Source organism: Bactrocera neohumeralis, chromosome 2 (assembly GCF_024586455.1).
Source record: "Bactrocera neohumeralis isolate Rockhampton chromosome 2, APGP_CSIRO_Bneo_wtdbg2-racon-allhic-juicebox.fasta_v2, whole genome shotgun sequence".
In the NCBI taxonomy this organism is placed as follows: Eukaryota; Metazoa; Arthropoda; class Insecta; order Diptera; family Tephritidae; genus Bactrocera; species Bactrocera neohumeralis.
Window position 1 is genome coordinate 83,491,757 of NC_065919.1, and position 26,150 is coordinate 83,517,906.

General features: G+C 37.6%; 1 protein-coding gene across 3 annotated transcripts in view; it reads right to left on the bottom strand.

The window, feature by feature from the left end:
* Positions 1-26,150, bottom strand: part of LOC126759930 (choline O-acetyltransferase) — an 89,765-nt gene that overhangs the window by 12,982 nt on the left and 50,633 nt on the right. For 2 of the 3 annotated variants that reach the window (XR_007667124.1, XM_050475142.1), the window contains exons 1-2: positions 12,796-12,869; positions 10,840-11,031 (exon numbers count right to left, since the gene is read on the bottom strand). Coding sequence is in view for 2 of the 3 variants with exons in the window: in XM_050475142.1 (XP_050331099.1) it covers positions 10,840-10,992 (153 nt within the window). In the remaining variant the exon portion in view is untranslated. Of the gene's footprint in view, positions 1-10,839; positions 11,032-12,795; positions 12,876-26,150 lie in introns of those variants that run through there. The other variant, XM_050475153.1, reaches the window with a different exon arrangement.

A 26,150-nucleotide genomic window follows, 5' to 3' on the forward strand; every position in this document is an offset into this window, starting at 1 on the left:
TTAGAGTAATAGCACCAACGAGAATACTGTCAGAGCTTCAAAGTGATGCTACCTTTGATATTTTTGATGACAGTGAAAAAATGTGAATTTCATGTTTTGATAAAATATTGTTTCCTGGTGGGGAAAAACATTCCTGAATTTTGTCATAAATTTAAACGAATTATTTGCACCCCTATTACGCATCTTTAATTTTACAGTACAGCTTCCGTTTGCGATTTTAAGGGTTTGAATGCAAACTAGGGGTTCTATACAGTTAAAATTAAAAAAAAAAATATTTCATTTTCTAATGTACTTATATTTAAGAATACATACAGAAAACTTCCTATCGTTCCGGTGAATATTTTCGAAATAACACGCAAATTTCAAAAAGTTTTTCAAATGCTTAAATAACAGGGTTTTCAATAGGGAGGCTACAAAAGTAGACTGAACAAACGCTGCCATATTTTTCACCGCTCTTACGACGTTTCTCTTCAGAAAAGTTTGCCATTTCATCATAGAAAGATAGTATATGAACCAACAATGAGTCAAAATTACTAAAATTTACTATCGAAGTTCGGAGTCAGTGACCTCAACTTTAAGAGCGCTACGCACAGTTTATAGTCGTCATAAACGTCCTGTCAGATAAACGTTTTAGTGGAAAGATTTGAATCCACAGGCACAGCACAAAATGTTCTTGTGCCAGTAAGACAAAATAATGTCCGAAGTGTAGAGAATATTGCTGCCGCTGGCGCCTCAATTGAGGACGACCCAAATCAGTCTCTCACACGTCGTTCTCAAGCGATGGGCATCTCTGTGTCGTTGTGGCGAATTTTTCGAAAATATCTTGGCCTACACCCTTACAAGATCAGATTGGCGCAAGAAATGAAACCACTTGATCACCAGAATCATCGTATGTTCGTGAATTGGGCTGAGCAACAACTTGAAAATGATGCGGATTTTCATCGAAAAATCATCTTCAGCGATGAGGCTCATTTCTGGCTGAATGGCTTCGTCAATAAGCAAAATGGGTTATTGGTGAGTCTGTGAGTGGGGCAATCCCCACGTGCTCCATGAATAACCATTGCATCCCGAAAAAATTACGGCTGGGTGCGGTTTATGAGCCGGCGGCGTCATTGGGCCGTACTTCTTCCGTGATGATCAAGACCGGCACGTTACTGTGAATGGGAATCGCTATCGCTCAATGAGAACCGAATATTTTTGGCCAGAATTAGATGATATGAAATTGAACTATGCAGGGTTCGTCCGAAAAGTAATAGGACTAATTTTCTTCCGCCGCGACTGTAGCTAACGAACGAGCGGCTGGTCAGTTGTCTCCGAGCACCTGGACAAACATTTTCGAGCGACGTGTTTCTGTGAGTGAGGCAAGCCGAAAATGCAGCGTTCATTAGAGCAGAAGTACGCGATAAAATTCTGTGTGAAACTCGGTAAATCTGCGACAGAGACGTTTGATATGATCAAGAAAGCTTACCCAGATGTTTCTTAAACAAGAAGTGGTGTGTTTCAGGGGCATCAGTTCTTGTTGGAGGGCCGGGAAGAGGTCGCTTATGAAGACCGTGCTGGGAGACCTGTGACTTCGATAAACACCAACAATGTAACTCGTGTTCGCAAAGTTTTGAGCTCAGACCGTCGACTAAGTATTCGTTTAATTGCTCAGATGTTAAATTTATCAAAGTCTGTGGTTCATGACATTGTGACGGAGCACTTGAGCATACCAAAGGTGTACGCGAAGATGGTCTCAAAAGTGCTCACAGACGCCCACAAATTGTGGCAAGTGGAATTGTGCCAAGAAAATTTTAACTTCTGTGAAAGTGTCCCCCAATTTTTGAATAACGTAATCACAAAAAACAAGTCATGGATCTTTGAGTGTGGTCCCGAGACAAAGAGGCAATCTTTTGAGTGGCACACGCCGGCGGAGGCATCCCAGCAGCATGCACCTTGGCTCCCAAGGCTATCCGGAGAATGCCTTCCGCGATGACTTCAATGTTTGGAAATAGCGCCGGCAAGGAGCTTATTTTGAAAGTTTTTAAAGAATTGTAACGATTGGATAAATAAATTTTTTTAAATCGACTCAGTTCTATTACTTTCTGGACAAACCCTGTATGTGGTTCCAACAGGACTGCGCCAAAAGCCACACAGCGAATGTCACAATCGATTTATTGAAAACCAAGTTTAGTGCACGTTTTACCTCACGAAAGTCAATTGTCCGCAAGTCAATTGTCCGCATCGGTCGTGCGATTTGACGCCATTAGACTATTTCCTGTGAGGCTACGTCAAGTCAATGGTCTATGCCAACAAGCCAGCGACGATCTATGAACTTCGTACAAATATGGTGGTGCCCATGCAAAAGAAATCTAGTTCCATACATAATGGAATTTCATTGATATCTCAAACCGTTTTTGTTTTCTTTAAAAAAACTTTTGCAGCGCTCTTATTGAAAAACCCGTTATAAACATTTTCGAACTTCCAGATCACTTTATACTGCATATTTGAGTTATCTTAAAGAAAATTACAGAACATGTTTTACTCATAACAGGATATCTTTCTGCCTGAAATAAATAAAATTGGGCGCAAACTTCCTTTCCCCCATATAGTATAACCAATATCAGGGTTTTTGAACATTCGTCTGACTTTGCTCCATCGGATTGGCGATTGTATGTGAGATACGTAATGAAACCCAGGGAAATTTTTTTAGTATGTGGCATAATAATAGTTAATTGATAAAATCGAGGCGATATTACCTCAACTCCCATATAATTAGGCCCAGTGATCAAAAAATTAAAATAATGACTATAAAATCGTATTCTCCTCAATGAAATTGTATTTGTCTGAGAAGTTGTTTCTGCACTTTAAATTAAACATTTGTTTCAGTTGTAATTTTTCATTTCATTTGGGTGTGGTCTTTTCGGTGTCACACCTAAAGTGCTTGCCGTACTCTTTTTGGTAATCGAATATATTTTTACGAGAGTTGTAACCGAGCAATGAAATTGTGGAATGTGTAGAAGACTTTGGTAAAAAAATGAATGATATCGGAAAGATAAGATTGACAAATTTTCTGATACAAATAAAATCAATCAGATCATTATCTTTAGAGTAATATTTTCGGTCAGGAAATAATAGCTGCGACAAGAAAAAAGAAACAAAAATGCCACTATAAATAATGAGATCACTTGTAAAAATCAAGCAGTTCAATAATTTCATTTGGATTCGTTAGGAACGCAACAGCAGGACCAAAGTAAACACACCACACAGAGCCAGAAATGAGAGGTAGGCTGTCTAACGAGTTTCAATATTGGAGATAATATAGAAAAAAAAAAAAACAAAAATAAAAATAAATAAGAAAAGTTATTCAAAACTTTATTAATAACAAAATTCATTATAAAAGTAACGGTTTGAAATAATAAACACCTTTTTCACTTAACCAGGATACGCGCTAATCGTTACGACCCTTTGCCTGGCAGCTGTGGCACAAGGCTTCGTAGATTATGAACTGAAATGTACTAAAGACGAGATGGGAATACGTTGGCCAAGCTACTACAGTAGCTCAGACTACTATTTGTGCAATCGCGTTGGAGGTAAACAAATTACGATGACCTGTGGACAAGGCGAAGTTTTCACGTTTGTGTTGCAATCGTGTACATCACCCGGACGTTATATTCCCGCACCACCAATTAATATTTTACCAACAAGTTCATCAATACAGGTGCAAGAGCAAACAGCCCATGCAGTGTCCCTACCTAAGCCACTATATCCCACCGATGATCAACCGCCAGTTATTGCGGCTCCACAGCAGCTACCCGTTATAACTGGTGAAAACCCTAAGCCATTTAACTTTGAACCACCACATGGTGATCATACCGATGCAAGTGAAAATCCTAGCGAAACTAATGAGGAATCAGTGAAGCCGTCATTACCTAACAAGCTCAAACCATCTAATCAACAATTGAACGGTGTAACAGTGCCACTACCACCTACACCCGAACCAACACCACCAGTCGTCAAGAAGCCCGTCAAGCCGCAATCTCAAGTGCCGGTAAAGAAACAGCCCGCCGCACCAATTAAGAAACAGTCAACAACCGATAATAAGAAGAAACCAGTTAAACCCTCAGAAAAACAAGCGCCAACGAAAACCGAGGCAAAATCGCAAAAGAAAGCTCCAACGCCTAAGAAGCCGCCAACACAACCTAAAGAGTAGGATACGATATAATATGTACCCATAACGGTTCAATTTAATTTTCAATATAACTTTATATACACAGTCAATTAAATAAGCGGAATTTCAATACTACATAAATATCATATAATAAACTGATTAACCGCATTTCGGTTGAGGTTTTACTTTAGGAGAATCGGATTCTTTATTTGCTTCTTCTAAACAAAGCATTATCATTGCCAGCATGGTTCTGTAAGGACAGTGTAATTGAAGGATTCTAACCTTAATATTTTCCAATTTACAGCTAGGACTGTAAGGCTATTCTTTTCAACATTTCTACAAAGTTTTGGTTCTCTTCAATCGACCTCTTTACTTCGGTCGACAAATGTAGGATATGCTGTTTCTTTCCTGCCAAATGTTTATCCATATAGGACTCGTAGCAACACAACTCGTTGTCTTTATAAGCTCATTTTAGTTAAACATACAAATATGGAATATAACTGAATTTTCATCAATAGAAATATTCAGCTATCTTAACAAATCTTACTGAAAACAATGCAATCCTGTTTAAAAATACTTTCGATATATAGCCAATATTTATATTCATTTAACTTTATAATATACGTAGGCAACTCAAGCATCAACTAAGGTGTCAAAAGAAAGTTATGCACATGTAGTCTTAATAGCTCTTTTCTAAACAAGAAAAAATGTTAACTTCGGCTACACCGAAGCTAATATAGCCACTAATATATTCACAGGTGCATTTCCTTTAGTAACTATGTGGAAGTAATTCTATGGAAGGTATATGTTATAGTAATCTGAAGTGAACCATTTCTTCGGAGGTTACATTATTTCTTTAAACAATAACTCATACCAAATTTCGTGAAGACATATTGTCAAATGAGAAAGTTTCCCATGCAAGCATTTGATTTCGATCATTCAGTTTGTATGGAAGCTATATGCTATAGTAGTCCGATCTGAACAAGTTTTTCAGAGATTATATTATTACCTTAAGCAGTAGTCCATGTCAAATGTCGATGAAGATATACGTCAAATGCTGAATTTTCATACAAGCCCTATTCCGATCGTTCGGTTTAAACTGCAGCTATATGCTATATTGAGCCGAGATATATTGTCAAATGCAAAAGTTTTCCATACCAGCACTAGATTCCGATCGTTCAGTTTGTATGGTAGCTATATGCTATAGTTAACCGATCTGAACAATTTCTTCGGAGATTACATTATTATCTTAGGAAATAACCTGTGCCAAATTTCGTGAAGATACATTGTCAAATGTGAAAGTTTTCCATACAAGAACTAGATTCCGATCGTTCAGTTTGTATGACAGCTATGTGTTAAAGTGGTCCGATAACGGCAGTTCCGACAAATGAGCAGCTTTTTGAAGAGAAAATGACGTTTGCAAAATTTCAAAACGATATCTTAAAAACTGAGGGTCTAGTTCGCATATATACAGACAAACGGACAGACGAACATAGCTAAAACGACTCAACTTAACATACTGATCATTTAAATATGTACATTATAGGGTCTCCGACGCTTCCTTCTGCCTGTTACAAACTTCGTGGCAAATTTAATATACCCTGTTTAGGGTATAAAAAGTCTTAAATCATGACTTACTTTTCCTCAGATCTCTAGATAGAATTTGAGGACGTAAGTATTACAAAAAAGTCAGCGGCTCACAAGGCTCGGCTGGGTTGCAACAGTGCAGCGCGGCTCACTTTCGGGTTGGCTCCTTACGAAGTGGTTGCTGATAATTAGTTATAATAATGGATGCCATACATACAGGTAGCTTTCTTTATTTCTATAAACGTACAAATTTAATGAAAAGTCTTTATTCCTGTGAAAGTACATTCGAAGCCATTATGTATGGAACTCGATTTCTTTTGCATGTCCTCCACGGACACGCTTGCAGAAGTGCAGACGCCAAACCCAATTTCCGACGGTTTTCAAGCATAAATCGGCAATTTCAAGTACGATATTCGTACGAAGTTCATAAATCGTCGCTGGCTTGTAGGCATAGACCATAAACTTCACGCAGCCCCACAGGAAATAGTCTAACGGCATCAAATCTCACGACCGAGGCGGCCAATTAATGGACCATTTCGTAACATCTTCACCAATCTTGGTTTTCAATAAATCGATTGTGACATTCACTGTGTGCCTTGTGGCGCCGCCCTGTTGCAACTACATATTGTCCAAGTTCATGTCATCAAATTAGGGCCAAAAACATTCGATTATCATTGAGCGGTAGCGACTTCCACTCACAGTAGCGTGAGGGTCTTGAATATCACGAAAGAAGTACTGCCCAATGACGCCGCCGGCCCATAAACCTCACCAAACCGTAATTTTTCGGAATGCAATGGTGACTCATGGAGTGCGTATGAATGTACTTTCATAGGAATAAATAATTTCATTGATATCATTAAAAAACACTCTTATTGAAAAAACACACACCGGATTTCGGTAGTAAATTTTAATAATTTCTACTCGTTATTGAATCGTATATCTTCCATGATGAAATGGCAAACATTACTGAAAAGAAATGTCAAAAGAGCAGGAAAAAATATTGCGTCGTTTGCTGTTCCTATCGGTCTAATTTTGTAGTGCCATATTGAAAAACTCTGTATTAAGTATGTATGTAGAAGCTGGAGGAAGTAACGATCCGGATTTTTCCTTATAGCCTCGCAAATTGTCGGATATCTTTGACGGAGACCTTCAAACATAACCGACGTCTGTATCTGGTAACTTGAAATTTTTTCCGAAAATAATCTAATTATGTTTTAATATTCTTATATAACTTCTCATTGGCGTTAGCTATTGTATAAGGTGAAATAATCTGATGGATTTTAAAATGGTGTCATATGGCAAGGAAGCATTGTATGATGATTGTGATTATTATCCCATTTCAACCTAAATAAATATTTCTACTAGGTTTGTTTGAGTTATTAAGTAGATATTTACTACATAGATATCGTAAAATCTTGCCTGCATCAAAAATGCTCTTACCTGCGTCTGTCAAAAACTAATGAAGCAACACGTCTATAAAGCTTTATTAAATAATTCAGATATCTAGTAAAGGGTTAAAAAGGTAGTGTATTTTTTTTTTTTTTTTTTGAGGTGCTAATTTCGGTCATAATAGCTTCCTCTAGTCTTCACTGATATTTATAGTCCGGTTAACTTTCAATTATATATTTGAGACATAAATTACCATTTATGGTGTTAATAAAATTGGCGCGCCAATTATAACAGACTTACACTTCATATTTTTATTATAACGCCCGTAGTTCTTAAAAATTTCCGAAGGTGCATACCTATTATATTTGAGCTGTAAAGTGTTAAGGGTGTACTTCGGAAAGTTCGAAAGGGATACTTAAAATGTGTACCTATATAGTAATAGCTAATTCGATGCTTGGTGTTGGATTATATAAGTGTTTTTTTCGGCATTGGAAGCGAACTTTTCAGTTTTCTTTATGGAAAATATTTCAAACCGTAGGCGTATACAAAATTAGAGAGGTTCAAGTTTCTGTACATAAAAAATATTTATTAATTTTAACAATTTTCCTTTATTGCTTCCGGATATTTGTTGGAAGCTACTGCTTGGTAAAACGTCAACTTACGAATTTTACGAATTTCACAAACATGTTAATATTACTTCAACCTTCGATAAGCAGAATAATTACAAAATTCGTACTCATGCTAAGTGATAAGGAATAACGCAAACATACATACATGCTTACCGTGAATCTGGGCAAGATTAGTTTTAATAAAGAAATGTTAAAATCAGTCTCTGCATGGGAAATGTCAATTGCCGCTCAATTACAAGCTTTGGTATTAACAAGACTTAACAAGCTGATTAAATTGCTTGTCTGTCGCATGATTGTTATACGGAATGAATTCGCATATAAACGGATTGAACGGGTAACAGAAGTCAGTGTTTCCAACAAAGCGTACAGCACAACTACGACAACATGAAGACAGGTGAGTTGAGTTGAGAGCATTTTCCAGATTCCATTTTATTTAAAGCTCACAAATATGCGCTTTAAATTTTCATTTAGTGACTTATTTTATATAGAGTTATATATACGATATTTAATGTATTTTCACTTTTCATTTATTTTCAGTGATTGGAGTTCTTTGCGTCATATTAGCGGCCCAATGCGTTACTGCACAATGCCCTAGCCTTAAGACCTACACTACGGAACTGAAGCCGGCTTGTGATATAAATGACATTTACATTAAATGGCCCAATTATGCGAATCAAAGCACTTACTACACCTGCTTTGGCGTGGGAAATCCAGTGTTGACACCATGTCCAAGTGGTGATTATTTCACTTACGTTTACCAACAATGCACCCAATGCAACGAGTATATTCCGGCGCCTGTTTGCGAAAATCTCAAAACACAAAATACTCCCAATTGCGTTGCAATCGGTACTGATGGTTCTGGTGGTAATAATAGCACAACTCCAACCACAACAACTGGCTATCCAACACCGAACTATCCAAGTACCACCAGTTCCACCACAACAACCGCGACAACAAAGGCACCAACTACAACGACAACTGCTAGTACTAATACTACGGCAACTACGACCTCTAATACTACAGTGATAACCCCACCTACTGTAGCTCCAACAAGTTCTACGACTACAAGTGCCAACACTACATATCCCGGACCACCATCTCCAGTTACTTCGGCCCCGAATGTACCTACGCCTCCAACACCAGCACCAACACCACCAGTGATTGATATAACTCCACCAAGTGCATAAGAACCAAAAATGTTTAAAATTCAATAACAAAAAATTGTTAAATCTTGTTCATTGCAAAGAATCCTGCTTATGTATTTCAGAAAGAAAGTAATAAATGCTGTACCAGTCTAAAACAGATTGCTTAATTATCTACACTACAAGTCTTTCGTTATCAAAAGGTTTTCAACAACTAATATATAAAATCGATAAAAACTACTATAAAGAAGTTTTCCAAGCAAGGACTCGATTTTGATCATAGTGGTCCGATTTCAATGTGTTCGGCCACTGAGTTTCTTGGAAAAAAAAGGGCGTTTGCAAAATTTTTGATCGTTATCTCAAAAGCTCTCGCTTATGTACAGACTGACAGGCGGATACTACAACGCATACAGATGGACATGGTTAAATCGACTCAGCTCGTCAAACTCATCAGTTATATATACATATGTACGTGTACTTTATAGGGTCGCCGTCATTTCCTTCCGAGTGTTACAAGTGACAAATTTAATATACCCTGTTCAGGGAATAATAAAAAAATAAGCCGGAAAGTACGGTGTAATGAAAAGTAGAAGGCCAGAAATTAATATATTCCGTGAATGGAAGGCAGAATAAACCCTCAACCGATTTAATCCATTTGTGACACAAAACAATTCTACTAAAGCCGTGCTCACATAATTCTTTCAAAGTTTATATATATTGACAGATGCGGTATAAAACCGTGTGGAAGGAGAGAAATGCATTTAAAGTAGTTGAAAAAGTCTTTTCGTATTTTGTCAATAGATGTCGTTGCGGTCGTATATCTCCAGTGCTACCAATCGCATTGTGTCATACCATACAGTGTCAAAAGGTGAGTTTTTAAGCTTCATTTAAGCAAAAAAAAATTAAATTTGGAGAAGTTGAAAAAAAAGTTACAGCTGTTCAAAAATGAGTGAAAATAATGATGAAATTCGCTATATTTCGAAATTTTTGTAAAGGAAGAATGCCACGCAAGCTATCAATGAAATATGTGAAGTTTATGCAGACGATGCTGTATCACTTCGTGTAGCACAACAATGGTTCGCTCGCTTCCGTTCTATCAACATTGCCCAGAACCATCACATAAGCAGCCATCATATCGCTAATGAACTTAATTAAAAAAAGGCTGGCTACAAAAAGGAGCTCGATGTTTGGGTACCACATGAATTGTCTGTGAAAAATTGAATGGACCGAATTAACATCTTTGCTGAAAGGAAATGAAATCGACCCATTTCTAAAGCGAATGATAACAAGAGACGAAAAGTGGATCAAATACGACAATAATGTACGAAAAAGATCATGGTTCAAGCGTGGTGAAGCTCAACAAATCGAAAAAGGTTATGCTAAGTGTTTGGTGGGATTGAAAAGGAATAATACACTATTAGCAGCTCCAGCCTGGTCGAACGATTGACTCTAAGTTTTACTGTCAACAACTGATGAGATTGCAGCAAGCAATCGAAAGAACGGCTAGAACTGATCAACAGAAAAGGCTTCGTCGCCGACAATGCTAGACCACACATATCTTTGATGACTTGCCAAAAACTGGGAGAGCTTAGCTGCGAAGTTTTGATTCAAGTTAGACTCTTCAGAATGTCCAAGTTTTTACCCAAACTATGGCTTGAGCGATTCGACGGATCAACTGACAGACAAGCGGCTGAGTATTAAGTTATTTTGCTATTCATAACGTTTTCATATATAAGCTGTTTCAAATAACCGGTTTCTAAACAAAAACTTGCATGCTAGTTATAATCTTTCCCTAGGGCGTAAATATATTAAGTTTTTTTTATACACTCTATGTATCCGGGAACAAATTTATATGTCTTAATAACTATAGTTGGCTGAACCAAAAATAATTTTCGCTAATTAAGGTTATCCCAACTTAGCATATCATATAGTATGAGCTCACCCAATTATCCTCAGCTTCACGCTTGTCCATTAAATATTGATGACATTTTTGACCAATACCATCTGGACCCATAAATTTTTTAATCAAAAGTTTCGTACATTCGAGTTTTGCCGGTGTCGTGAAAGCTTCAATGGCGAGTATATAATTAGCCATGGTCTCCTCCAACGGTGGGACTGGTACTTTTGGTAGTGCCTACAATTAAGAAGATTCAATAGAAAAATTAGTGTTAGATATGTAAATATTATATGAACAAACAATAAATATATAATGGCAACAGTGATGAGCGAGATGAGCGACGTGACGAATCTTTGTTAATGGGACCCCTACACGTTTATTTGAATCTATTGTAGCGTCAGCATCAACTGAGATGTTGCCCAAAATAGTTTAGGTATATTAAATTCTTGGTATCTAAAATTAAAATGGGTCCGAAAATGGTTGATATTTGTCTATATCTACTCACAGTCCTTATAAATTGATTAAAGTAGTGCCCATCTCTCTGGATGTCTTTACCTTTTATGGTTGTCAAAGTGATTGTAATTATTTGGGAAAAGTAAAATTGTCAACTCAAACTTGATTTAAATTGTCTGCTTGCGATGGAAAAAGATACAAAAGACGAATTTAAAAGTGGGAAGATTGTTGAGTTGTCAAGGGGAATTGTACTTTTCTTCAATATTTGCATTACTAATTATATCAAACAGGATTACTGGTGTGTTTCTTGAGCGCTGGGGTTGAAGGTACATACTTTATTTGGCTTTCGTGACGTGTAGCGTGTTTGTTTAGGACCACGTCAATATAAGAAGATTTGTATGCATTGTTACATGCATACGTTGTTGACGTTCAAATTCTCTTTTGTTTATAAGTCGGAATCGGTAGTTACAATACATGCCAAATCCGATTTTGTGTCTGGGAATTGGACAATATCTATTTTAATTGATTAATTTCTTCGTTTTCGAAGTTTGTCTTAAAAATGTAAATATTTGCATTCGAATTTCGTAATTGAATTTATTGAAAACATCATTATTAATTACAGTGTGTGGTAACAAAGTGAAAGTATGTTCGTTTTCCTGTAATTTCAATTGTGTACAATATTTTTCGGTGAAGCTTATATGACAGGTGTTATAAGGTTTAAAATTTTTGCCAATATCTTTTTTATACAAGTATGTATAAAATGTATAATTTTTTTCGAAGATCCGACATTATAGTACTTTATAGGCTGAGTGAAAAGTTTTTTTGTTTTATAAAAGAAAACAGTTTTGGAAGAATCGATTTTGTTGTTTAACATACAAGTTTTTGTCATCGAGTGAAAAACTCTGATTATTTTTAACGTTTCGATTTTGTCATTGTACATAATCTCACCGATTATTCATCGATTGTGAAAAACTCTGATTATTTTTATATGCAAATGTGAGACCTGGATGTTCGGCACGATATTAACGGAAAATTTGAAAAACTATCACAAGATGCAGCATACGACGGTGCGTTTCGATATAACTTTTCGAGGATACGATTGTACATAATCTCACCGATTACTTCATCATTGTAGCTAAACAGTATAAAGCATATATGTAGTACCTAAATACATGCTATATGCAAAAAGTAGGTGGATGCGGCACGATATTGGTTGAAAATTTGGCAAAAAAAAAAAGTTTTCTAAAAGAATCGCATTTGGATCGGTCAGTTTGTAAGACAGTGTGTCTGATATCGGCGATTCCGACAACTGAGTATATTCTTGGGGAGAAAAAAAACGTGTGCAAAATTTCAGTTTGATGTCTCAAACAATGATGGACATGGCTAAATAAACTCAGCGTTTATTTATAGCGTCTTGTCGTCTGGGTGTTAAAAACATTGTCTAATATTAAGTCCCCTGTTCAGGGTATACAAATTAATGATTATATGTGACAAAATGGATCAAATACATTTATGACCAAAGAACAAAAATATAACTGTTACACTTACGCAGGGAAAGCCAAATTCGTCGACCGACTCTGCAGTGGAAAGCCATTTTTTCGGGATTGAGAGAAGAGAATCGCGCCATCCTGAAAGCAGAACGATAAGTAAAAAAGCGATTTAATTATCTTTTATAGGCTATAATCATATAAGAATAAAATAGAGAATTCGCTAAGTAATGTGATGTTTTGAAAATTTATCGAAATCTATTTTCTTTATAATTGAAAATCTTTTCATGGTGTCAGTTGTTTTTGTAATGCCTGCAAAAGTGGACATGGTACATACATATGTATATGAATTATTATTATTTTTTGGATTTGTTTTCCTTTAATAGTACAGGTATGTTTTAAAAATATATGCATTATAAAATGTTTGGTTCATGTTTACATTATATCCTGTTGTCAGTGGCAAAGCTGTAAAGCTTCATAGCCGTGTGCCGTAGCTTCACAGCAGGGTGTCTGGCTTTGGACGTCGTTTTGACATCTTATTAAAAATCTTAAATCAACAGTGGTTATGACGACCAGAACGGTGACTTTAGTGTTCGCTTCACGTGAGTTTTTGAACCTTTGAACGCAAGAATATGTCTGTAGATGTAAATAAATATGTATACAGTGTGCGTAGAAATAACGGGTGATTCAAGTAGAAGTATTTTTTTCAACCGCCTTTTTTAGACAGATCATGCGTGAGCCGTAAGACAAATTTGGGGTTAATGGGTATGTAAACAAGCAAAATTGCCGCACTTAAGACAAAAAGTAACCTGAACCGATTCAAGAGCTGCCATTTTATTTCGAAAAAAACAACGGTTTGGTGTGGTTTGTGAGCCGGTGGAATGATCGGTCCATTTTTCTTCAAAACTTATACCGATGAGAACGTAACTGTCAATGGCAACAGTTATCGCGCCATGATAACCGACTATTTGATGCCTGAAATTGAATCTCCTGATCTCTGCGACATCGAAACAATCAATGAGTTTATTGAGAGAACACTTCAGTGAGTAGATTATTTCACGTTTTGGGCTGGCTGATTGGCTACTAAGATCGTGGGATATCACACCGTTAGATTTTTTCCTGTGGGGATACATACATATGTAAAGTCTATAGCCTATGCGGACAATCCCGCTTCGATTCAGGCTTTGTAGCAAAAAATTACGCGTGTTATTCTCCAGTTACCAGTCGAAACGCTCGCACAGGTCATCAGAAATTGGATTCAACGAAACCTCGGGGAACTCCGGGAAGCTTGAAATGAATCACCCTTTATAAATAATTACATTTTGTAAAGCATGAATGTATTTCCGAGTTAGTGTTAAATAAAACATCAAATACTATCACACCCTAAAGACTTTTAAGAAACAGCTCTTTTCTTGGGCCCACTTCGATGAACTTTAGCCTATCTAATCTTCCAAACTGATCTTCAGAAAATCTTGAGTTGTCGCCTCACGGATAAACAAAAAAATGTGAGAGTTAGAGAGAGTTCCACGTTCGGGACAATCATAATAATATAATGTCGTATGTGCATAAAGAATCCTGACTAACCGAAAGAAAAGTACTGCATACAAAACCACTTGTACCACTGCGGAATTTAAAACGCTTGAGAATTTATTCGAACATTTTCATAACTATAAATACAATCGAATAACATAAATAATATGAATATGTACAGATATGTACCCAAGATAATGAATTATCAACCTATTGTAATAATTTTATTGCTGGAATTGCTTTTCTCCGTCGAGTGCTAGCCTGAAGCCTGATCAGTTTTAAAGGGGTAGCACAATGAAGTCAAATTAAATGCAATTTATTATCCTTTTTTACCTACCTAACCAAGGCAACGAGGGCATCACTATCACAATAGAGTCACGTGGCAGCAATTTGAGCACACGCCACACTCCATATTCCTTCCCACCCTGTACATGTTCTTAGTTCTTTTGCTATTGTTACAAATATACACCGACAACTGCCGACCGCCAAACGGCAAGCGACTGCCGCAACGCGCACTTGTATCCAATGGAAGCGCATTGGCATCGTTAGATCCCTCGTTATCTGATCTGTTTTACCACACCCCTTGGCACGGTACCGATTCGTTCCGTGTTGGCCTCTGTTTTGATAGTAAATTAATGTTTGGAGTTACCGGCAGGCAGCGCGTGGATGGGTGCGTGTAATGCGCCATAAGACAACATTGACAACAACATTACTAACAATATTAACAATCTAAACAACAAAACAATAAAGAAAGGCAAAAGCAGGCGCCGGAACTGCCACAACTCATAGTACTACACAGAGAGGCTTATGGCGGTGTGTGGGGTAGTAAATTCAAATTAAGTAATTAATACTGTAGATGGTCAATGGAGTGGGAGGGGGACGTGTATAGCAGCGAAGATGTAAATGGGATAAGTTGCGGCTGCTTTATGTCAGCCAATAACTGACGAATTATATTACTTAATTCATTTGCAGCAAAGGTTGGCTGATATTGAACGGAATTATGATTTAGAAGCTCATTTACAGGGTTTGTCTGGAAAGTAATAAGAATGATTTTCTTTCGCCGCGACTGTACTTCGAAGCGTGCGCGCATCGACTGGCTTCGGTAGAGGGCGTTCTTAACTAATGAACGATCGGCTGGTAAGTCGTCTCCGAGCACCTGGAGAGTCAGGGCAAACATTTTCGGGCGACGTGTTTCTGTGAGTGGTGCCAGCCGAAAATGCAGCGTTAGAGCAGAGCTACGCGATTAAATTCTGTGTGAAACTCGGTAAATCTGGGACAGAGACGTTTGATATGATAAAGCAGACTTGATTTAGCAAAAAGTGATGTGTTTCGGTGGCATCAGGTCTTGTTGGAGGGCCGGGAAGAGGTCGCTGATGAAGACCGTGTTGGGAGACCTGTGACTTCGACAAACACCGACAATGTGACTCGTGTGCGCAAATTTTTGAACTCAGACTGTCGACTAAGTATTCGTTTAATTGCTCAGATGTTAAATTTGTCAAAATCTGTGGTTCATGACATTGTGACGGAGCACTTGAACATGCGCAAGGTGTGCGCGAAGATGGTCTCAAAAGTGCTCACTGACGCCCAAAAATTGCAGCAAGTGAAAGTGTGCCAAGAAAATTTGAACATGTGTGAAAGTGAACCTCAATTTTTGAATAACGTAATCACAGGTGACGAGTCATGGATCTTTGAGTATGATCCCAAAGCCGAGACTTTCTTTCTGTACTTTAAATATTTCGAGAGCTTCGGTTTTAAAGTGGTAAAAGCAATGGTGCTTACGATATTTATGACTGAAACGGCTCATAACTGTTAATCTCCTCCATGAAGTTTTTGATGGATTTTTGAAATACTAGAAGTCCAGGATAATATTATAGTACTAGCACGCCAATCGTTCTTCCTTTTCGATGTTTGGCGCCAATTGGAGATTTCAAATTTAACCACGTCCACCTGGTATTTACAACGGAGTGGATGGCTTCCTCTTCCTTCGCTTCCTTAGGCGGGTACTGCGTCGAATAGTCTGAGAGCCGGAGTGTCTTCATGAGTTCATTCAGACGACATGACCTAGCAAGAGCAGCCGTTGTCTCTTAATTCGCTGAATTATATCAATCCATACATCTTCCGCTTAATCTTTGTCTTTAAAACTCGCCGACTCATCAGATCTTTTCATCGCTCATGCCTCTGCACCATTTAGCAGGTCGGGGATGACGAGTGATTTGTGGTACATGGTCTTTGTTCGTCGAGAAAGGACTATACTTCGCAATTGCCTAAGCAGTCCAAAGTAGCACTTGTTGGCAAGAGTTATTCTGAGTTGGATTTTGAGACTTAATTGAATTCATTGAAGAAGGCGCACTATAGGGAGTTGCCTTGTCTAAAACTTCTTTTGAATCGAACGGCTCGGAGAGGTCCTTCTCAATACTGGCGGAGCTTTTGATATTAGCTTTGGGTGTTACCAAGTTCAGATATAGCGGCATAAAGACAGCTCCTTTTCGTGTTGTCGAAAGTAGTTTTAGAATCGATGAAGAGGTGGCGTGTGTCGATCCTCTTTTCAGGGCTCTTTACCAAGATTTGGTGCATGCTGAATATTTGGTCAGTTGTTGATTTTCCTAGCCTGAAGCCACACTGATGAGGTCCAATCAGTTTGTTGACGGTGAGCTTTAGTCTTTCACTCACTACGCTCGATATAACCTTAAATGCGATGTTAAGGAGGCTTATCCCAAGGTAGTTGTCGCAGATTTTGGGGTCTCCCTTTTTGTGGACGATTTCGTCAGACCATATTCTACAAAGAAGCTGATGCATGCTCCTTATCAATTCTTTGCCGCCGTTTTTGAAAAGCTCGGCCGGCAATCCATTGGCCCCTCCGCTTTGTTGTTCTTCAGACGGATTATTGCTTTTCGAACTTTCTCATGGTCGGCATTGCTCGACCGAACGTCTGCTCCATTGTCATCGATAGGGAAATCCGGTTCACCATCTTCAGTTGTTATGCTTTCACTGCCATTCAGCAGGCTGGAGAAGTGTTCCATAATTTTAGTATACAAGTACTTTGAGCAAGAGTCACTAGATCATCTCTGAGGGTTTACAAGAGTACACGCAAGTGATGAAAGTTCTCTGTACGCCATTTACTTAGGTATTTTAATAGAAATCTTCAAACAGGCTTCTAAGCCAATATAAGCATTGTAAAAATTTATTAATTTTTTTTTTACACTTGTTATATCGCCCTTGGCAGGGATGGCCTTCAGTGCTTTTAGCGAGTTTTTCTTCGATTTCGAAGCCATTCGCTAGATTGTTGGACTGTTCTTACGTCATATTCATAAACCCACGTCTCGTCACCAGTAATGATGCGTCTCATGCTTGAAATAGTCACGTTCAGAATCATCTCCCTAGCGACCTCTACTCGACGTCATTTTTATCCAACATTGCTTACAGAAGATAAAACTGCTTTTTTGCTGTATAATATTACTGCTTTAAGATATTCTGCTGATGTGGATAGACTTCTGCAAAACATTTTGGCTACTTAATAACTTTAATGCAAATTTCATTAGAACCCCAAGAAAAGCGGTTTAGTGAGTAATTAGGTGTCAATAACTCAGGCAACTACACACATTAACATATACATACATACATTTTTGAGGCATGTAGATGGTCGTCTAGAAAATCTAATTATGCCAGGTATGTATCGCTATACCCCATACACAATCACCCCATTAGGCGGCAAGTTGTAGACGGCAGGCGGTTCGACACATGTAATAAAATGCTTGAATAAACCGACTAACATGATTAAGCGGCAAAAATCACGCTTGCTTGCTGGCTGTATCTGCCGACTCGCCTGTCAGTCACTACATACTTGTACACTCGCACACCAACAACTGTGGACCATTTAAATGACAAGCAACGGCTGCCGTCTGTCACACTAAACGATAAAAATGTAATCCTGACGAGAAATATTGCTTTGCTTTAACTGCTTCTAATTTAACAAGAGTCAAAGCCATGAATATACGCGCCCAGATTCGCCCCATTGTGTTCGTTGCAGCTAACCACAGACCATAGCAAACAATAAAGAACCAGCGCAAATGAAGGAAAAGAATTTAAATGGCAAAACAAATCCCTGCCATGCAAGAAACACACAAAACGCGAGTCCAATAAAAGACCAGCAGCTTCAAATAGCAACAGCAACAGCGACGACATTGTCATCACCGTCAACATCGGCAGCAACAGCAACAGTACCAGCTACTAGCAGTTGGCAAACGGCAACCGCAGTCACCAGCACGCTTCATCGGGGCTGAACCCCAAAATATGTCAAAGTGCTCGGCGGGTGGGCTGCTGCCACATGCCAAGTTCACGCTCACGCCACCACTTCGCAATGCAGCAACCCCATTGCTCTGAGATGCCAATTGCTCGACTGGTGCTGGTGCTGCCGCCTGTTCTTGTTGACTTGGTTGTGGGTGCTACTAGGGTCATGGCATTGTCAATGCGTACGGCACGATTCTTTTGTTGGCCGCATTTTTAGAAGTTTTCCAGCTTTCCGTAGCCACTGAGCTTCGGCTACACAATCATTCAATCTTTCATTCATTGTTTCATTCATTCGGTTAACGTACTTTCTTACCTATACCTGCTTTTATTCCGGCGTAGCAGCACAGGGGCGCGGCAAATGTGGCGGGGGAGCGCACGGCATGCACACAAGAATTGAGCCGTAAATCCATTGCGGATTTGGCGTACAATAATGTTGAGCGCTGGCTTTGCCGTCCCGCAAATGGCTGTGCCAACACTTGGTAAGCTTCCGCATTATTGTTGCGTATGCTGCTAAATCTTTTATTTGTGTTGTTGCTTTTGTTCCGCATTTCTTTCTGAATTGGCTTTGTACTAGTATTTGGGGTTTCCTTCTTAGCAGCCGTCAATGAAATTCTAAACTGACGTACGAAGAATGTTCCTTTGACTTGGTTGTGTTGCCGCTGCTGGAGCCGACCGAAATGGCTTCGTGCAATTGCTTGCAGTATGTTAGACATTTCAGCAAAAGATAATGAGATTTCTTAAGATTCCATTTTGCCGAATAAATACAGAGTCTATATAATTTTTTTTTACGAGTATTGATATTAATTTTTAACAAACAAAAAAAGAAACCTATAAAAAACGAAACATACACCTGACAGTAATGGGTTGATTCGGAACACCCAGTGTAGTAAACGGATTGAATTCGTATGCCTATGAATTTGAAATCGGAATTTAAGAATAATCTATAACATCAGCAGACGATTAAGAACTGTAATTTAAAAATCATTATTATTATCCAGTTTAAATTATCCGATAGATTATTCCAGAGTGTTAGTCCTTAGCATCTCTTGAAAATGTTTATTTATTTATACTTTATGTATACTATATACTGCCAAATCCAATACTTTACTTCAAAAAACTAATTAAAATTTGAAGTTCAAAAAGTAATACTTTTGTTGGTTTGCTCAAAAGCGTGGTCCAGGGCGGCGAACACAGAGAATCAACTCCACCACACATGGTTAATAAAAAATTTTCCAACAATCAGTCTAACAGGTGTCGGCTGTTTTGAAAGCACTGTTTCCACTATACCTACCGAATTGCAAAAAATGCATTCTGCCTCGCTCTCTCTCTCTCTCTCTCTCTTTCTGTCTTGGTATATGGAAATGTACCCCGTCTTATTGTTATGATGAGTGCTCTAAGTAGAGCCACTTTATTCAATTGCCTTTTTTGACAGGTAACGCGTGAGTAGTGTCAAGCTGTCATGTTATTTTTGTTCAGTATTGTTTGGCATTTCATCATGGAAAGAATATCGCCTGAATAACGTTTAGAAATCTTTAAACTTTATTACGAAAATATACGAATAGATTACGTCCAGCACGCAGTGAAGAAAATACAGCAGCCGTAGCTGAGAGTGTACACGAAGACCGTCGAGAGTCGATTCGGTGCCGTTCGCGTTAACTATGACTGACGTATGGAACGCATTGGCGCATTTAAAGTCGAGATCTTAAATTGAAAGCGTGCGAAATACAGTTTTTGCAAGAACTGAAGCGGCTCGACCTTCCCAAGCGACATCGCTTCGCTTTAGAAATTTTGAAAAATTCCTAGAAAATCGAACGTTTTCAAACCATATTTTGTTCTGCGATAAGGCCAATTTCTTGCTTAATATGTATGTAAACAAGCAACATTGCCGTATTTGGGACGAATAGTAACCTGAAGAAACTTAAGAGCTGCCATTTTATACAAAGAAATAAAGGTTTCGTGTGGTTTGTGGGCCGGTGGAATCATCGGTCCATGTTTCTTCAAAAATGATACCGATGTGAACGTAACCGTCAATGGCGACCATTATCGTGCCTTGATAACCGACTATTTGATGATTGAAATTGAAGCTTGTGATCACGTTGACATTTGGTTTCAATTAGACGGTGCCACTTGACACACATCACATCTTTCAATGGATTTATTGAGAGAACACTTCTGTTAGCAGCTAATTTCACGTTTTGAACCGGTCGATTGGTCATAAAGATCAAGCTATCACACCGCTAGACTTTTTCATGTGGAGATATGTAAAGTGGGATTCAGGCCTTGAAGCAAAACATCACGAGTTCTCCAGTTACCAGTCAAAATGCTCGAACAAGTCATCGAAAACTGGGATGGCCATCTGAGACGTATCCGCGGCCAACATTGGAAAGAGATAATCTTCAAAAAAAAAATGCCAAAGAATGGACTTTCGAATGATAAGAAACATTCTCCATTAAATTTGAAGTTTCTGTGTTTTTTCTTTAAAAAAGTAGGGAACCTCGAAATGAATTACCCCTTCTAAGCAATGTAAATCCTTTTAGTTTGAAGTATGGTATTTAAAAAACTGTGAGACGGAAAATAAGGACTGTTAAAATTGTTTACCGCCACAGCTAACTTCACAACTTCGGCTAGAATTTTTTAATTAACGGATAAATTCTGCGGTTTGAAAATGTTTTCTTTCCCGGTGTATGATATAAATAGAGATTATCACAATTTCGTCCAGTTTTTTGCTTGTGAAAAGTTGTTGACAGATAATTACATCGAAACGTGACGTCATTAGAGAAAAAAGAAAGTCTTTGTTTATAATTATTATGAAAGTTTGACAGCTTGTTTTGTTTATGGCGCTACGTGTTGCTATCATGTCGGTATCATTGTGGCATTATTATGCAATATGTGCCATGGATCACAAAGCTTTAAGTGCTTCCTATTCTGTGTGAAGAATTTAAATGCCATATTTTATGCCTAAATGATTTTCGTCTTTAATAAGATACACTTGTTTATAAACACAATTTTCTCATATCGAATTAGACGTGAAATAATCCGTCGTTACTTTATAACGTGACACCGAAAATGCAGCGATACGTCAAATCTTTGATGTCTCATCGTTCTATTAAGGTAACATAATACAAAAAGAAGCGAGAAAACAGAATCGGCAACAAGAATACATTTTAAAGCGTGAAAAATTGCTCGTTTCACCCTCCGCGTATTTCGTTACAGACTCTATGCAACAGTGCTTCGATGTGAGCTAGCGATGGTGGGTGGTGGCTGGTGGTTCGGTTGAAGGTAATCAAACCAAAAATTTAATGTTAATTTTCGTATGTGCCAACAGCACATCAGATATTAAAGTCATCTACCTATAAATACATACATATGTACATGTGGAGCAGTGTCGTTGTAAGGGGGATTAAGGGGGAACATAAACCTCTTCGAATCTTCTACAAATTTTCATTAACAAGATATTTAATCACAGATTTTATCAGATTTAATACCATTAAAAGTACATATACTATATTGGCTATATATATTCGTTTTATCTTTAATTTTTGTGTCACATTTAAACTGCCGCTCCGAATTTTAACTTATCTTCCTCTTTCAAAATCCTACACACGCCACTGAAGCTAGTAGACACTGTAAATATAAAATTATCATTAGCATCACCAGACAGCGGCAAGCCTCAAAATATGCCAATACACACGTAAACACAGCAACCTTGCGTGAGCCTGGAAATGCGTATTGAAATGTATTTCGTCTAAGGGCGAGCAACGCCGCTTGGGGCTGTGTGAGTAATGGGGGAAAATAGCTAAAGGTACGAAAATTGCATGTCGTACCTTCGTGTTGGAAATGGTTTCATGTTCATCAGTCGTTTTTTTCTAAAACTTCAGCTCTAGTCATCCAAATGGAGAGGGAAGACGAGGAGGACTCGTCTGATGAAGTTACATTAAGGGTTGGTTTGCGCTGATGTAGCACGTACACCTTGGCTCTATCTATGTATATATATATACATATATGTATTTAGATTAGACGGTTGCCAAATTGCCAAAAGCACTAGTTGTGGGGGAGCTGACCTGACCTTAAAGTGTTGCCGATTCATCAGCATTCTAAAAGCAGATGTACAATAGAGGCGCTCTGGGAATTGGTGAACGTAGCGGATGTGATTCAAGTCAATGATTTCCACTTTTCCACAGGCGTTTTCTTCTTCTCTTTCTTCTTTATTTTTGGTAATATGTGTTCTGTGTAATACCCTAAAGTCAAGTAACAAATTTTAAATTTACATATGCATTAGAATAAATTAATGTTCCAGGCAATAAAATACTTCTTAGTAATGGTGCATAAAATTCTCAAAAAAACTAACTGAATGCTAACAAATCTTCAAATCAGTTTTCGAAATTGAAAGTAATAAAACAATGTTCTAGATTAAGTTCAAATACTCATTAATTTGTGTTTACTTTTAAATATTTTCGCACTACTTTCGAATGCTTCCATAAAAATGCCTAAACCTAATAACTAGACCTGCTATAATCATTGTTAATAATCCTATCTTTAACTTTATAGAGTAACAAATTGGCGACTCGAAAGTTTATCGTGTGATTGTCATCTCTAAATGATTAAACCCATTATGTTTTGAACCTATCTACGTCCACACACAAAAAATTGGATTCTCTTGAAAATCCTTGGATAATCTTCGACAAGAACCGTATTTTCTTTTACTATGACAAATGATTATTGCCAAACATACAGTTAGATTGAAAATGCTTTAGCTCGTAGCTAAATATTTTTCATGTAGACCTGAAATATGTCCGACGATTGGTAAATTCGGTAAATAGTGTGCTTTGCCCAATCTACAAAATGGGAGATCCCACAATCTACGACAACTATTGTGGAATAAGCCTCCTCAACATCGCATATAAGGTTCTACCGAGTGTACTGTGTGAAAGATTAAAGCCAACCGTCAACAAACTGATTGATTCTTATCAGTGTGGCTTCAGGTTTGGAAAATCAACAACTGACTAGACTATGACTATGATATTTAGCATGCGTAAAATTTTGAAAAGACCCGTGAAAATATGATCTGCACACACCACCACTTCGTCGATTTCAAAGCTGCTTTAGACAGCACGAAAAGAAGTGGCCTTTATGCTTTGTCTGAATTTGGTATTTCCGCAAAACTAATACGGCTGTGTAAACTAACTTTCGGGAAGGACCTCTCCGAGCCGTTCGATACCAAATGAGGTTTCCGACAAGGCAGCGTCTCCAATTCATTCGACCTCTTCAATCTACTGCTGGAGAAAATAATTCTAGCTGCAAAGCTAAATGTAGAAGGTACACTTTTCTACAAGAGTATCCAACGCAGAATAACTTTCAAGAGAAAGGTTCTGGATATGAATATGTTCGAATGACTGGACACGGTCATTAATTAGGTAATATTTCGTTCAAATTATCTCAGATAAAAGGACAAGATTTCATAAAATTTATCAAGAAAATTATGGTCAATTTATAGTTCCCGTTTTTTTATTTCTTTTTATAAATTTTTGGTGTTTTGAGAAAAATTTTTAAGAATAATACGTAAAATGATCACAGCCAGCAAATGGTCTTGCGTTGGTGCCGTCTGGTTCGCGGTGGTACTACGGAAACTCATGGGATAATTGTCATTAATTCACTCCAGGCTGACATTGGCTCGCATTTATTAGTTCAATAGAAATACACATACTTATTTCTGAGTTATGTCTTCTGACTCTATGATTTATATATATACATATAAATATTATATGGTATGTACATATGTATATTTATTTTAATTTTACTTAACCAGTTTAAATTTTGTAAAAAAATACACTGTGAAAAGAATCCATTTATATAGCCATCAATGTACACTTATTGCAACATTTATAAGCTCGTCTGCTAAACACAGTAACAATCTCTTCTACCACATTCATTATATTCACGCCCCACATAACACCAACAGCACAAAACGTTGTGTAAATATGAATTGGACTTTAATATTACGGGCTCTTTGGGGTAGACGGTGCTGTTAACAGCACACCGGGGTTGTTTTTTCTCGTTTATACAATTCCCCCATGTTGCTATTGCAATATTTATCTTTGTTTGTTTTCGTTGTTGCTTTTTTACCATTGTATGCGTATTAATTTGTAATGTTGATTTTTCCAATTTCCGCTACTTATTTCATTTTTGATCTTTCACAACGGATGCAATTTGTATTTGCTGGACTTGCTCAGCACAATTCATCATCATTTTCGGCATGTGAAGAGACGTAACTTTATACATACATATGTACATGCATTTATATATGTATGTATCTACTATAAATTCTATATCTGTGGTAGTTCCGGAGTTCAATTTGCACAAATTATTGCACATGCGGACGTACTTTATTATTTTAAGTAAAGACGTTTTATTTCATATGCTCCCAGTGGTGAAATGTTTCGAATTAATTCAATTGGAAATTCAGGTTTTTGCTTAATCTTATTAGAAAAGGCAACATTATTTTTGTAAATATAGTTTTATTTCCATTAGTCTTTTCATATTCTAAAAAGTTATCTAAGTTTATCAAGTTTAGGGGTAATTCTTAAATATGTAATACTTTTGTAAATAGGTCCGATTATCTGCTTTCTTTATCCCATTACTTTAGGTGATGTTCTATACAAACTTTTTCCAATTTATTAGTATATGTGTAAACCCAATACAACAAAATTTGCTAATGGCAATTACTATGAGAACTCCTACCGACAGTGTGAACATGGTTGAAATCGAAAGATAACCCCGTTCATTCCGCATATAACGGTACTGTTCAAAAATACTAAATCAATAACTAAATACATATATGGCCAAAGCCATAAAATTTTACATCCGAGATGGTATGAGAGGGCGTTATGGGAGCAGGTTATGAAAATTGGACGATGGCTGTGGCACCGCCCACTTTTTATTGAAATCACAAGTCTCAGGACTTGATTGACCGATTTTGACTAAATTTAGTACATTCCTATGTCGCAGTATAACCACGCAACCAAAAAATCGGTCAATATGTGAGTTATACAATTGAAATTCAGAGATAATTCATTCCTGACAATAGTAACTGTATGTATTAAAATGGGTTGAATGGGGTCAATACTTCCCTGAGCCTCCATAACCCAGTATAAAGATGTTCGAACTACAAGGTGACTTCATGCTGGATATATCGGCCAATATTTGAGTTATCTCAATGAAACTTACAGAACGTGTTTTACTCATAATAGTAGATAAAAGGCCGAAGTTTGACCTAGCCCCTATATAACTATTATCAGGATTGCCGAGCATTCTGCTGACTTTGGTCCATATGATTGGTGATTGCATGTGAGGTACCTTAGTGAAAATCAGGAAATATTTTTATAGTATGTGATATGATAATCTTTCTTCTTAATTGGCGTGGACACCGCTTACGCGATTATATGTAGCTGAGTTAACAACAGCGCGCCAGTCGTTTCTCTTTTCGCTATGTTCCAATTGGATATTCCAAGCGAAGCCAGGTCCTTCTCCACTTGGTCCTTCCAACGGAGTGGAGGTCTTCCTCTCTTCCTGCGTTGAATTCTGCTTCCCCCGGTGGTACTT